General features: G+C 41.6%; 1 protein-coding gene across 5 annotated transcripts in view; it reads right to left on the bottom strand.

Moving 5' to 3' along the window:
- Positions 1–14226, bottom strand: part of Grb10 (growth factor receptor bound protein 10) — a 187890-nt gene that overhangs the window by 146701 nt on the left and 26963 nt on the right. For 2 of the 5 annotated variants that reach the window (XM_021734718.3, XM_005337542.5), the window contains exons 2-3: positions 7473–7616; positions 610–714 (exon numbers count right to left, since the gene is read on the bottom strand). The exons of 2 other annotated variants lie outside the window; for them this stretch is intronic. In XM_021734718.3, coding sequence (XP_021590393.1) covers positions 610–702 — 93 coding nt within the window. In that variant the 5' untranslated portion in view covers positions 703–714; positions 7473–7616. The remainder of the gene's footprint in view (positions 1–609; positions 715–7472; positions 7617–14226) is intronic. One more of the 5 variants, XM_040291948.2, reaches the window with a different exon arrangement.

Here is a 14226-nt window from a genome sequence, read left to right as displayed (position 1 = left end):
ATCATAAATCTCATCACATGTTATTACATTCCTGTATCTTTTCTTAACTGAGACTATAATTTTTCAAAAAATTAATCCTCCTTTCAACTTAGAATGAATTGTAACCGCCTGTTGATCTGAGGACTCTCTTGGCAATATTGTCGCCAGGCTGCCCCCATGCTCAAAAAGAAAAAAGAAAAACCTATTTCTTAAAGACAGTTGGAATGTCTGGCCTTCAGATCATACATGGAAACACAGAGAAGCCCCTGGCAGTTCTCCACAGGGAAGCACCCTGAAACAAGTTCATTTTGCTACCTCAGGAACTAAATTTCCTTAGGAGCTGCCAGGGCAGAAAGTTCTTAGCAAAATTTACCTTCTTTTTAATCATGAATTTTAAAGATGACCATAAGCAACATTTTGAGAGACAATGCTGTACATATAAAACATTGCATATACATAAAACCTGTATATAAACTGAATTAGCTGCAAACACTGGATAAAGATCACAAACCAAAAGAAAACAAAAAACAAAAAAAAACACAACAAAAAACAGCAACAACAACAAAAAACAAACAAATTAAAAAATAAAATAAAATAAAAAACAACACCAAAATTGCCAAGATGCCTTACTTTTTGTTTTTTTGCACCTTTTCTTGTTTTCCACCTAAGCAGGTACACACGCAGACAAGGCTTCTGTTGGTTGTTCTTCTTCTGTGTCTCCATTTCTGGGCAATCCTGTTCAAGATAAGCTTTAATGGTGACAACAGAAGGAGAGTCTGGCAAGAGTCACTCTTGGGATGAGACATCTAGAAGTGCTAGAGCATGCTATCCTACAGTTTTAAATAACCAACAGTGGACATAAATATATGGATAAGTATCATGCCAGAGTTTCCCAGGCCCACCCTCTTACATGTCCATGGCAATGCCAAAAATGCAAAGCTTTAGTATCACAAGAGTTATAGGAGTTCCCAGTATAAGTAGCTAGTCATTTTAGTAGAAGGAGCAAGACAGCAGGACCTTGGATAATGATCCACCCCAAGCCCCAAAGTAAAGCTTGCACTGATCTCCAGGGTCCCAAAATAGCTCATGCTGACCACAATGGGCCCTCCTGAACCAAAGGCTGGGGTATCTGAGGACAGCTCTCCCAGGAATTATCTTTAACCACCTTATGCCACACCTGGAATCAATACAATAAAAGGTGGATTCTGAGGTCCACAGTGATTTGGCCACTGACACTAGAGATCAGACTCAGGAACAATTAACTGATCCACACGCATCCAGAACTTTCAGCCCCGTCAGAGACAGTGGTCTACGGCTTGGTGCCTCAGCTTACCTCGGACTTTGTCTTCCTCACCACTCAACCCTACTCCGTCCTAAACCAGAACTCAGATAACTAGCAGACACACAGTCATGCACCAAACCAGATGTCCATGACCTCAGCAAGAGGAGACTAAATCCAAAAAGAATGACAGAAGGATAGATAAGGCATTCCCATAAGCCAAGAAAGATAAACAGATAAAGACAAAGCAACCTCCAGAAGCTGTATTCGAAACAGCAAAAGCCTGGAAACATCCCAAATGTCCATCCCCAGGTGGACGGATGATCTAACTGTGACATCATTAATTCTACTCAGCAATAAAAGGGAGCAAACTATTGATATGTGCTTTAACACAGATAATCTCAAAATAAATATGCTGAGTGGAAGAAGCCAGACAAAATACATTGATTCCCTTTATACAATGCTCTAGAAAACAAAAACTAATCCATAATGAGAGAAAACAAATCCAGGAAAGGGTGGGTAAGGAAGGACTACAAAGGAGCATGGGAAAAACTGAAGTGATGGATATTTTCATCACCTCGATTCCCGCCATAGATCAAAACACAAAAAAACTACACATTTTTAAAAATGTCCTCAGTGTATGACACCTCAACAACTGTTTTTTAAAAAATAAATAAAACAAATTGGGCAATAGGCTACCCAGGGACTTGGTGTGACCAAGGACAAATAGAGCAGTAGTTATGTTCTCAAGTCGTCGTGAACACTGAATTAGTGAATCGGGAAATCCTGAGTCACTGGCCCTGGAGGAAATAGAGGGAATAGAGGAACAGAGCTCTAGTCACATTTTTGTCAACCAACCAATATATGACCTTGGCTTACATGTGTTTCTGTTTAAAGACGCCTCACTTAAAATATATTGTTGATTCATTAACACTGAATTTACAGCCAACAACACTGTAACTCATGCCCAAACAACTATCATCTAACACAAGTATTTTCTCTATGAGCCATATTACAGCTTTCTTGAGCTCAGAAACACATCAACACTATGTTTTGGGGCCATTTCAAACAGGGAAATCACCACCAACAACAAAAAAAAAATACAATAGGAAAAACACGACACCACATAGACTACCAAAAGGACACTTGTCCCCAGTACAAGAGCCTTCTTCAACCTCCACTGGGAATGTGTGTGTTTTCTCACCGCTCTCTGCATGTCCATGGATGATCACAAGGGTACCAGGAATATGAATTTGGGGATTATAAAAAAGTTTTAGCAAATAGATACATATTTGTGAATATGCCTAACTTCTTTGTGCCTTGATACCCTCATTTTTTTAAATATTTTTTTAGTTGTAGTTGGACACAATACCTTTATTTTTATTTGTTTTTATTTTTTTATGTGGTGCTGAGGATCGAACCCAGCGCCTCGCACGTGCTAGGTGAGCGCTCTACTGCTGAGCCACAGCCTCAGCCCCTGGTCCCCTCACCTTTAAATTGGAGAGAGGGATAGTTACTTCCCCTGACTACCATGAAGACCAAGTGTGTTTATCCCTGGGATCACTTAGAACAATACAAAGCACACACAAAGAGTGTTGAGTTTTAGCCGGTGTTCTTATTGCCACTGGTATTACTCGGATCTGGACTCTATATCCATAGCTACAGGCACCTCCCTCTCTCCATGTGGCACGTACTTCTCTGCATTATTATCTACTTCCCTACACACCACTCCCAATATCTGTGAACATTCCAAGGACCAGACCACATTCTGTGACATCAGAGGCGCCACAGATTGTGCCTAAGCTGAGACTGCTGGGTTTTGATCTCTGTAACTTATCTTAAATACCATACAAACTGCTTTGATTTGCAGTACACTATGTTCAAATGTAACTTTGGCATCATCACTGCTTAAAAACCTGAAGCTTAAGGAAATAATACCAGCTACCTTATCTCTAAATACGCCATGCCCCCAAATTATCAAAAACTTACCAATACTAATATTTTAATGTAATTTCAACTCTTGAGAAAAACTTATTTTATAGATACAATGGAAGTCACCAAACTTAAGGCACCATGATTTCCTGAGTAGCAATCGGATCTTTACCTGACTCTGATGGACAGAAATAATGGCAGAAGTACTGTTTTTGTTTTGAATCTTCAGAATGATAGCAAAAAGACAGACTAACGACTTGAAAAGACAGAGAAGACTGACAAGTTATCAACCACTAAGATTAGTGAGTCGTAATCCTTCCAATTTTGGAAAATGCTGGAATTTTAAAAATCATCCACTTTGCTTTATAAGTACTTTTCCTCTAAGAGGTAGGATCCTGACAATTAAAATCATCTTTTATAACTTTCTCCTTAACATTCAATAGCCATGAGAGAATAAAAGCTTTCAAACAGGAGACTTCAAACCTCCAAAGTAGAGCCTTCCAATTCCAAACAAGATGAAGTATGATCAATCCTAGAACAAGCCAAGGAAGACTCAAGAAAGTGGCCAAAAGAAGTCAGATTGTGAAGGGGCCTCAGGAGGAATATGGTAGTGAGTTCCCACGTTCTTTATTCCTCTTCGAATCCCAGACAGGATACTGTGCTAGTCTCCAGCCCAGAACTGCCAACACTCAGGTCAGAAAAGCTCCAAGAAAGCCTGTCCCTCAGCCAAAGGATCAAGAAAAGCCCAACCACATGCTAACAGTTTCCTGACACTCTAGTTTCTGGGGGGAGCTAAGTAAGAGGCTAATTTTCTACCCCTTCCTGGCTTCTTGCATAAGCAGGTACTCACACTCTAATCTTCAAGCATGGTGTCTGTTAACAAAATGGGAGCAGATCTATCTGCCACTTGGAAGCAGGCAGTGAGCCAATTCCTCCTCAGGGGTAAAGTAGGTAAGTTTCAACAGAGAGCTCAAGTTATAACCCCACCCCGGGTCCATGCGGAGAACACGGTGGTCAGAGGTAGAACTAAATGACGTCTGCTTCCTCCTCACCTCCCATGTAATCTGTCTCCACCCACATCCTGCAATGTGGAAGCAGTGTGTGTGTGAGCGCTTCACCTCCACATCCCCTTACGTGGGTGTTAGCACTGCCCAGCAAGGAACAGAATACCCACACCAACTCAGATCTACACACTACAGGTCAATAGTGAATCTGCCTTCTAGATTAAATAGAATCCAGATTCACACAAAGTAATACTCAAAATGACTAGAATACAAGTGAAAATCACCTTTCAGGCCAAGAATGAGGACAATGACAACTTGAATGAGAAAACACAATTATCAAGTGCTAACATCAAGAAGACAGAGAGGCTGGAATTATCTGACAAGAATTTTAGAGTAGACATCATAAAAATGCTTCCACAAGAATCACAAACACTCTTGAAACAAAGAGCTAATGTGCTACATCTCTAAGTTACTCACAAGTAGAGAGATTATTTTTCTTCCTTTAATCTTGGTGATTTTTAGATTCTGTGGATCAGTGAAGACTCCAACATATTAGAAGCCAACTGAGGCAACAATTCAACCAGGTGATTATCAAGATTCTGCCTGAAGAGGCATTATACAGGGATAGCAAGACAAATGATATGTGATATGTTTTCTAGTGCAATGTGTTGAAAGGGGACACACACAAAACCACCAAATCAAAATGTGCTGGATTAAGTGCCCCAACAAGGCAAAAATAAAACAATAAGGGAACTCCACAGGATAACACAAGTCCAACAAAAGAATATGAAAGTGTTTTCATATAGATCAAACAGTAGACAGATGGGAGAACAAGAAATGCAAAAATAGAGGATAAGGGGTATTAACTGTTAAAGAAGGCAAAAACAACAAGATGTCATGAAAGGCAGCAAGATACAACACCACAGTGTACAAGAGTTTCTCAAAGACCAGATCATGACTATCTGACCTTACCGACCAGTTGTGCGACACAGCTGCTGCAATTTTCCAACTTAGGAAAGAAAAAGGTAGAAGTCACATCATTTTTAAGTTAGAGTCTCAGAATGTTTTGGTTTAAAGTATACCATAAATGAGAAAGAACGATCAACCATTGCAACTGGGCAGATAAATGACGGCTTAATAAGAATGGGTGTAGCCACAATAATGCGCCCTCCTCCGATTGCATCTTCCAGGGTAAGCAGAGCAAGCAGAGAACCACCCTCTTCTATGAGAAAAGCCCACTGAGAGCTGCACCCTGGGGAGGCTGGTCAGTCCCCAACAGCCATAAGCAGGAGAGTGTCTTCCTCAAGGTGCAGTAGCACTAGGGGGAAGCTGCTACACTGAATACTGAGCTTGAGGATGTCATGCTCCGAATCCAACTCAACTGTTGATCCTAGAAATTCTCTAATAAGAACAAAATGAGCAGCCAAAAATGGAGGTAGAAGAGAGCCAAACTAGACCCAAAGAGGTACAGGCTTAAGGCAAACACTCGGTCCTCTTTAGTTCCAAGAGCAGGAGAACAAAAAGAAAATGGAATGGTTAAGACACTCACACAGTAGTCCTACACTATCCATGCAGGATAATCCAAGACCCCCTCCCCACCCCTTGTGGATGCCTGAGATGGCAGCTATTACTGAACAATATAATACCATGTTTTTTCCTACACATATATACCACCTATGATAAAGCTTAATTTATAAATTAAGCAAAGTTGGAGATTAATCATAATAACTAATAATAAAACAACAATTATGATAAGATAATAAAAGTTATGTGAATGTGGTCTCTCTTTCAAAATATCTTACTGTACCATAACTGTGACTTCAGGTTACACTTGACCACATGTAAATGAAAACATGGAATGTAAAATCCAGATAAAACTGGATGACTAACCCTTTCTTCTCTCCTCACTATGACCACAAATAAACAGGGATGGCTCTTGAGATGCAGTGAACACTGAAGAAAAAAGCAAGGTCTATCCTGATACCTGCCTAACCCCCTCATAATCTATCCTGTGAGGCTCCATCACATAGGGTCCCTGATTCCCACCTATAGTTTCGTCTACAACCAGGCCTGGGTGCCTTTAGCTGAGACACTCTGCAAACCATAAGCTGCTCTGACAAAAGCTGGTTCCTCTCACACCTTCTTGTTTTGTATCATCCTTCTAAAACCCTAAGGAATTGAGCTTCAACTTTTAGGTGAAACAGAATACAAGCTCTTGACAGAATATCTTTCTACTAAAAATATACTCCCTCCAGGCAGGTACTTTGGCTATCTAATGCCCATGGTGCTTGCAGCACACAGGACAATACCTGGTACTAGGTGGGTGTGCACCAGTAATGTATGGAATGAATACCAACAAGTTAGGAAATTGAGAACTAATCCTAACAATTTCAATCAAATACATTCTAAAACATTCCCAAGTTAACTGCGTCTAGCTTTGGGTCAGTTTTTTTTTTTTTTTTTTAATGCAGAGGCTTATCAGGGATACCAGTGGCCCTGGTGGGGTTGGCACTGTCTTAGAGAGAATGTACATTCTAGAGCATAGAGCCTAGAGAGTACCACCCATGCTACTATCAACATCTCCATCAGATTAGGTTTTAGTACCTGTCTGGCAAGGACTTGGGGTGCAATGTGAAGCCATGTAACAAATCAACATAAATAGAAGTTTTTAAAAGCTACGACTTTCTCTCTTGGACTCATCCTTGGAGAAGCCAATTGTAACATCTATCTTGGTGAACAATGGGAAGAAACAAGAGCATGCAGGTCAGATGTCCTGCCCTGGATCCCAGGTCCTCTCAGCTCAGTCAGTGAAGCCCATGCCCACTCAAGATCACAGCAGACCTACACACACCTTGTGGGAAACAAGTCAGAGGTCAAGATGCCCTCCACCCCAGCCCAATTTGTGGTAGCCCACCTTTACAAACAATAGCTACCAACTCTGAAGGCCCACAGTGTGAGAAGTTGCCCAGAACAACCCAGGAGGCAGCACTGATACCCCAACCTCATGGAAGGGCAGAAGGGATCTGCAAGATCAAGTGGCCCAGCTCTCCCAACACACCCATCCCAGCTCAGTGTTCCCAAGCACAACGGAGCCAAAGAGGAGCAAGAGAAAGAAAGACAGGCAAGGAAACGCCCTTGGGAACCCTAGAATAAAGGAGCTAGTGTTAGTCTTTGTCTATAGTGACATGCATTTATTGACCTTGCCTTGATCAATATTTAACAGACAACTCTCCTGCAAAGAAAGGCACTATCTGTAGCTGAAAACACCCAGGACTTACCTGTCAGCAGCTGGCTCAGCGGCTCTGACTGCCTGGGAGGCCAACCAGGATTCACTGACAACACAGGTGAGAACCCCTCCAGTCACTGGGTCGCTGCTCCCCAGGGCTGTCTCCTCCCACTCAGCATCGCTGTCAGCACCAAAGCTGAAAAGTCAAAGAGACCATCACTGAACTTGGATCAAACTTTTAAGACATAAATGTGCACTTCACACGGATACCCGGGACTGAAATTTTTTTTTTCAAGGAAATGGTTTAAAAGACTCTTCCCAAAATCAAAACAAGAAAGCGAGTCCACGAAAAGTAGATTTCTAGTTGCCACTTCCACCAAGGCACCAGAAGATCAAAGGAAAGACTCAAGATGAAGTTGACCTAGAAGTCAAGTCTCAAGCCCAGGTCAAAGACCACATCCTTCAAGGGATTCTCCCAGATAAACCCATACCCTCCACCAACCCCACGGAGACTTGTCTCCACCTCCGACCAGACACCAGCCCATGAAACCCCACACCAATCTCCACATAGGGTCACTGAGCAGAGAACAATGCACACAGATTCCCCACAGCAGACGGAGGCAGGCCTGCAACTTGGCTCCTACCCCTTCCCATCGACTTTGATTCATTTACTTAAGTTCTATGCCCTGGCAGTCCAAGGTACTGTTCCAGTCATGGAGAGGGTGGTGAGAAACCCTTGTCCTTCAGGAAGAAGCTTTGTAGTGAACTGGGCGATTCATTCACCTTCCCAAACCCCGACTCTTCAGTAGGGCACTAAGGGATAAAAACCACCTCATCGGGGATTTTAGTATATTGCACTGGGGTGCCACTGTGTAATATTGCTGGATGGAACATACTCCTAAATGACTTAAAAGAGTGATTAATACAGAGCAAGGGCGTAAAAAAAGGAGACTTTATTATGGTTGTTGCTGTTTTGGGTGTCTCCCGCCCTATCTGGTACACTTGTGACATGGGTGTGCTCTGAACAGGTCACTCAATGAAGAACAACTAAATTTCCCTAATATTAAAGGGTGAAAATAAAGCCTACCAGCTTCCTACCTGTCATGGAAGAAGTCCTGAGCTCAGAATCTGGATAAACAATCTGCAAATACAGCCATTTTGGTGTGTCCTGTAAGGCACCCTGTCTAAGAACTCAACCTTGAAAACCAGACAGCCTTGGTTTATCTCCTGACACAGCAGGTGATATTTGGGCAAATTATTAAACTCATTGAGCCTCAGTGTCCCCAGTTACAAAACAAACCAAAAAAAAAAAAAAACAGTACCTCCCTTGTAGAACCTTGACAAGAAATAAATGAGTTAATGCACATAAAGATTTAGGACAAGATCCAACATCCAGTAAACACTAAACAAATACTAGTTATCATGACCTATAACATGCCAAACAATTTCCTCATAATCAGATACAAAGTTAAACACCTGCAAACTGCAAGCTTGATGTTTGAAGAGGATCTTGATCTCTTCAGGACCCAAATGGGAAATTCAAGACCATTTGACTACTGAAGGCTCCATATGTATACATCAAGGTAATTTATTAAGGGTACCTACTTTAATCCTTTAAAAAAAAGAATTAGAATATTTGAAAAGTATCACAATGATAATGTCATCCTGAACATGTTGAAATTCAAGTAGCTAGTGGAATACAATTGGGGGGGGGGAAGGAAGGTAAAAAAGCAAGGTACACAGTTAAAAAAAAAAAATGGTTTTTTGAAATGGCAGTGGGCCAGAACATTGGGAAATGGACTTTGGGTCACCATAATGACAGCTTATGAATCACTTGTAATCCTCATATCCTGAGGGGCTTCCATCTCCAGGGAACCTAATCTTTTCCTGAATTCTGATCCGAATGCCCCAGGACCACTTCCCAATGCATCTGCCAAGCATATGCCTTCAAAATCAGAACATATGCTTAGGAGATTTGTTTTTTTTAATTGTGGTTGGGCGCAAGAAATTGATTTATAATTAAGGTAAAAGGAAATAGAGTTGTCCTGTCAAGCTCATCACTACTTCAACCATTTTTGTCTATTTTCAAGAAACTTGATAAGAAACTTCAATTTTCAAAGACAATAGGAATTTTGAATTTGATAAACTGAACAGAGTGACTAAGATACACCCCTTGACAATAACCTCAGTGCTGACCGGTTGTCATCAAAGAGCCCACTGCAAACACAACCTCTGAGCACTGTTCAGGACAGTTCATCGGCACCTACACCCAGCAGGAAAACACCCCGAACACAGATCAGCACGTTTCACACGCTGACCTTGACCATGGGACAGGCACCTACAGAGTCCAGATGGAACTCACGTCTGTCTATTTCCCCGATCAGTAAAGAGAGTGCTTCTCTTGCAGTTTTCTAGTCAGACGTGACAAAAACTTAAGATCCTATTAAAGAATATACTAACCTGGGCAAAAATAAATGTTTTATTTACTTCTAAAATATTTCAGGAACAAAATGCCTCTTGATTCCTGTCGAGGATCTTTGATATCTTCCAAAAATTCCTATAAAGTTTTCCTTCTGTCTAGCTTTCTCACACTAAATATTTAGAGTAATAACAGTGACTATTTAGACACCCAACAAATCACAACTTTCACCACAAAGACTTTCAGCCTCTTTGCCAGACAGCTCTGGAGTGAAGTCTAGGCTTTCTCAAAAGGCAACAGAATACCTTTAATTTACAAAAATTAAATTCCATATTGGACTGATATCAGAGACGACTGTGTTTTCACTAAGTAAGAAGGCATTTATGAGGACAAATTAAGAAATACATGAATAAAATGAAATTGAAGAAAAGGCTAATTCCTATAAAAAGTAATTATAGAATTTCAGAATGCTGTTGCTAAAACTTGTAGACAGCTTAAAAGTGAATCAATAATTAAATACAGGGGTTGGGTGTAGCTCAGTGGAAGAGGACTTGCCTAGTATGTTCGAGGCCATAAATTCAACCCCCAGCACTGCCAAAAGAAAAAAAAAAAAAAACATTAAATACAAAAAGGCTACACTTCACACCACTTGTATTGGGGGGCACCTTCAGACAGCGCACAGTCTAAATGCTGTAACTCTTCACAACATGAGGACAAAGGAATACAGCAGAGGAAGTAAGTTAAAATGCAGGACGTTTTTCACCTAACTGCCAACGTCAGACATTCAAATTCAAACACACAGAAAACTTAAGCAACAACTTAGTTGTTATAGCCCTTTTCATCTTGTCCAACCCCACAAGGGTCCTTCCTTCAGTGACTCATCCACCAACAGACACCAAGAGAGGTCCACAGAAACGGTGCACCAGGCCATGGGACAGATGCTGACACAACAGAAAGACCTATGGAACTGGCCACCATCACTGAAACCAACAAACCCTAACCTAAGGGTATAGACGGGCCCAGGATCCACCTGCATCTCAATTTTAGACTCAAGTAAAACCAACAGTAACAGTTCCATTTACAACTTTCACTCATACCTTTTTTCCACACAATCCACCAGCCTTTGGATTAGCTTTGGTTGTAGAAGCAAATGAAAGCCACCCACTTCCCTCCATCTCAGTGGCCGCCACCTCTCCCTGACATGAACATTGCCATTTCATCTCCCAGTACCTTCTCTGTGCCCACCCACCATTCTCCAACTCCACAAGGACTATGACTTAGCAATGGTTACATGCCATGAAAATCCATTTTCTGTTGCTCTAAAAAATACTTGAGACCAGGTAATTTAACGTATGGATGGAAGGATTGTTTCCAACAGATGAAATTTGGGGGCAAACCTTCAAACCATAGCATTCTTCCCTAGCCCCTAAAATTCAGATCCTTCTCACATGCAAAATACATTCATTCCACCCCCACAGCTAGAAAATTTCAGCTCCTTCCAGCATCAACTCAAAAGTCCAAAGTCCAGACTCTCACGTGAATCAGTGATGGGTGAGATTCACAGCACTACTCATCCTATGGTAAATTCCCTCCTTCTGTGAATCTGTGAAATTGAAACAAGTCGTCTACTTCCAAACCATAATGGTGAGACAGGCATAGGACAGATATTTTCATTCTGAAGGGGAGAAACAAGAAAGAAGAAAGGAGTAATAGGTCCCAAGAAAATCCAAAACCTAACAGGGTAAACACCATTAAATCTCAAAGCTCCAAAAAAAATCCTTAACTCCATATCCCACTTCATGGATACATCTAGTACAGAAGCAGGCCCCCAAGGCCTTGGACAGCCATAACCCCACAGCTTTGATGGGTGCAGACCATGCATCAGCTCTCTCAGGTTGGAGTCTCTTGACTGCAGATCTCCCAGCTCCAGCCCACACTCATAATTCTAAAACTCTAGGGTCTTGGTAGTGGTCCAATTCCCACAGACACTGCCCTACTGGGGACTGTGTGCAACAAGTCTCTGCCTGGTCCATGGCCATCCACAACAGCCTTTGAAATCTAGAGGGGCATGCTCTGAGGATAATCTAAGTAGCCGTGCCCCCGGAGACCTCACATTCTGTTTTTCTGAAGAATTAATACCATGTGAGGTGGCCATCATTTACAGATTTTTGCCCTCCGGAGCAGCAGGTTTAGCCATGCCTGGGGCTACCTGAACCATAGCTGGAGACACCATGGAGCACTGTACCAAAATACTGAGAGCAGCAGCAGTGCAGACTCAGGCAGTTCTGTGCAGTAAGCCCTTGGAGAATGCCCCAGGCCCATTCCCAGAAACCATTCAGGCCTCTTAGATCTCTGGGAGGGACAGACTTGAAGATCTCTAGGTTGCTTTCTGGGTCCTTCTCCCAATTTCTTGCTAAATAGCACCTTGCTTCCTTCTCTCCCTATTAATCTCTTAAGCAAAAGACCACTTGGCCACACCTTAAGATTTTCTCTTATAAAAATGCTGTCATTCTCTACCACATGGGCAGGCTAAGAATTTTCCAAATCTTTCCACCCTTTCCCATGTACTTAATTATAAATTCTATGTTGAAGTCATCTCTTTGCTCTCTCATTTCACTATAAGCAGTCAAAAGTAGGCACGCAGCAGCTTGACTTCTTTGCTGCTTAGAAATTTCTTTCACCAGATATCCTAATTCATTGCTCCAAAGTTCTACATTTTACAAAGTCCTGGGACATAGACACAATTCTGCAAAGCTGTTCGCCACTATTAGAAAGAATGGCCTTCCCTCTAGTATCCTCCACACTCCTCCTCATTTCTGTCAGAGACCGAATCAGAATACCTTTCTCTAACATCTCTATCAACATTCTGATCATAACCACTTAAGTAATCTTAAGTTCCAGATTTTTCCTCAACTGCTCACCTCCTGAGTCCTCACCAGAATCATTCTTATTGCTCCATTCATGGCAAAACAGGATTTTTCTAGCCTGCTTTTCTAGATTCTTCCAGCCTTTACCCATTACCCAGTTTCAAAGCTATTTCAACACTTTCAGGTATTTGTTACAGCAAGGGCCCCACTTCTCGGTACCAATTTTCTATCTTCACCCATTTTTGTCTTATATAACAAAATACCTGAGACTGTGTAATTTATACGGAAGTTCACTGGAAGCTGAGAAGTCCAAGAGCAAGGCACCAGCATATGCTGGACATCTGGTGAGGGCCTTCCTGATGCATTACCACATAGTGGACAACATCACATGTTGAAGTGACCAAACATAGAAGATTTGCTTCTTGGTCAGTGCAAACACAAAGAGCACAACCAGAAGATAAAAGAATGGAGAAATATTAACCATAGCATGTAAAGAGAGCACCAGAGTTGTCCACAAAGCAATGTTCTCCCAGATTAAAGGAAGCTTAGTGATTTGCTTTGGCAATCTATACATATTCATTTTAGGGGGAGATGCATTCCTGAGCATGCACAGTTTAGAATGTCCACTTCTGCTCATGCTCTTATCAGCGTCACAGTTCAAGAAGAAAAGATGGCGGGTGCATTCCTAAGCACGCTCACCTTAGGTCAAGGTTATAGAGGACAAAGTAAAAAGTTAAAATGGTGGACACAAAAATGTAGGATGGCCAACATGGATGATTCTGGGCATGCTCAGTTCAGGGTCGGAAAAATGACAAGACATAAAAATTTCTGGGCATGTGGCTTAAGCGGTAACGCACTCGCCTGGCATGCGCAGGGAGCTAGGTTCGATCCTCAGCACCACATATAAAAATAAAATAAAATAAAGATGTTGTATCCACCGAAAAATAAAAAATCTCTCTCTCTCTCTCTCTCTCTCTCTCTCTCTCTCATTTCTGGGCATGTTAAGTTCAATACCATAACAAGCCATGTGTTTGCTAGGAAGTTAAGAAGGAAATAAAAAAAACTTAAGAGTGTCTTCAAGATTTTGGAGATTATGGCTGACTCTCTAAGTTTCTCCAAAAAGTTTTAGCTAAGACAAGAGAAAAGATAATTTAAAGGTACCCCAATGTAGGAATCTGATCCTAAAAGTGCCTCTCACTCAGCAACCAATGGCCAGAGCAAGCATACCAAATCAGGTCTCTCTTTTTCTTCTTACAAAGTCACTAATTCCATCACGGGGGCTCCACCATCATGACCTCATCTAATTTTGATTGCTTCCAAAAGGCCCACTTCTAAATACCATTAATATATGAATTTAGGGATTCAGTTCCCAACCCATGAAACTTAGGGGGACACAGTCAACCTGTAACACTTGCTACACTCTGAATGCATTCAAACACTCAAAACCAGCTGCCATGCGTGATCCAAGGGCTCCTGCCTCCCCTCAGACTACCCAGAAACCAGTGTCCCATGATTAATTC

Source organism: Ictidomys tridecemlineatus, chromosome 2, assembly GCF_052094955.1.
Source record: "Ictidomys tridecemlineatus isolate mIctTri1 chromosome 2, mIctTri1.hap1, whole genome shotgun sequence".
NCBI classification, from domain to species: domain Eukaryota; kingdom Metazoa; phylum Chordata; class Mammalia; order Rodentia; family Sciuridae; genus Ictidomys; species Ictidomys tridecemlineatus.
This window is presented reverse-complemented; position numbering and strand designations above follow the sequence as displayed.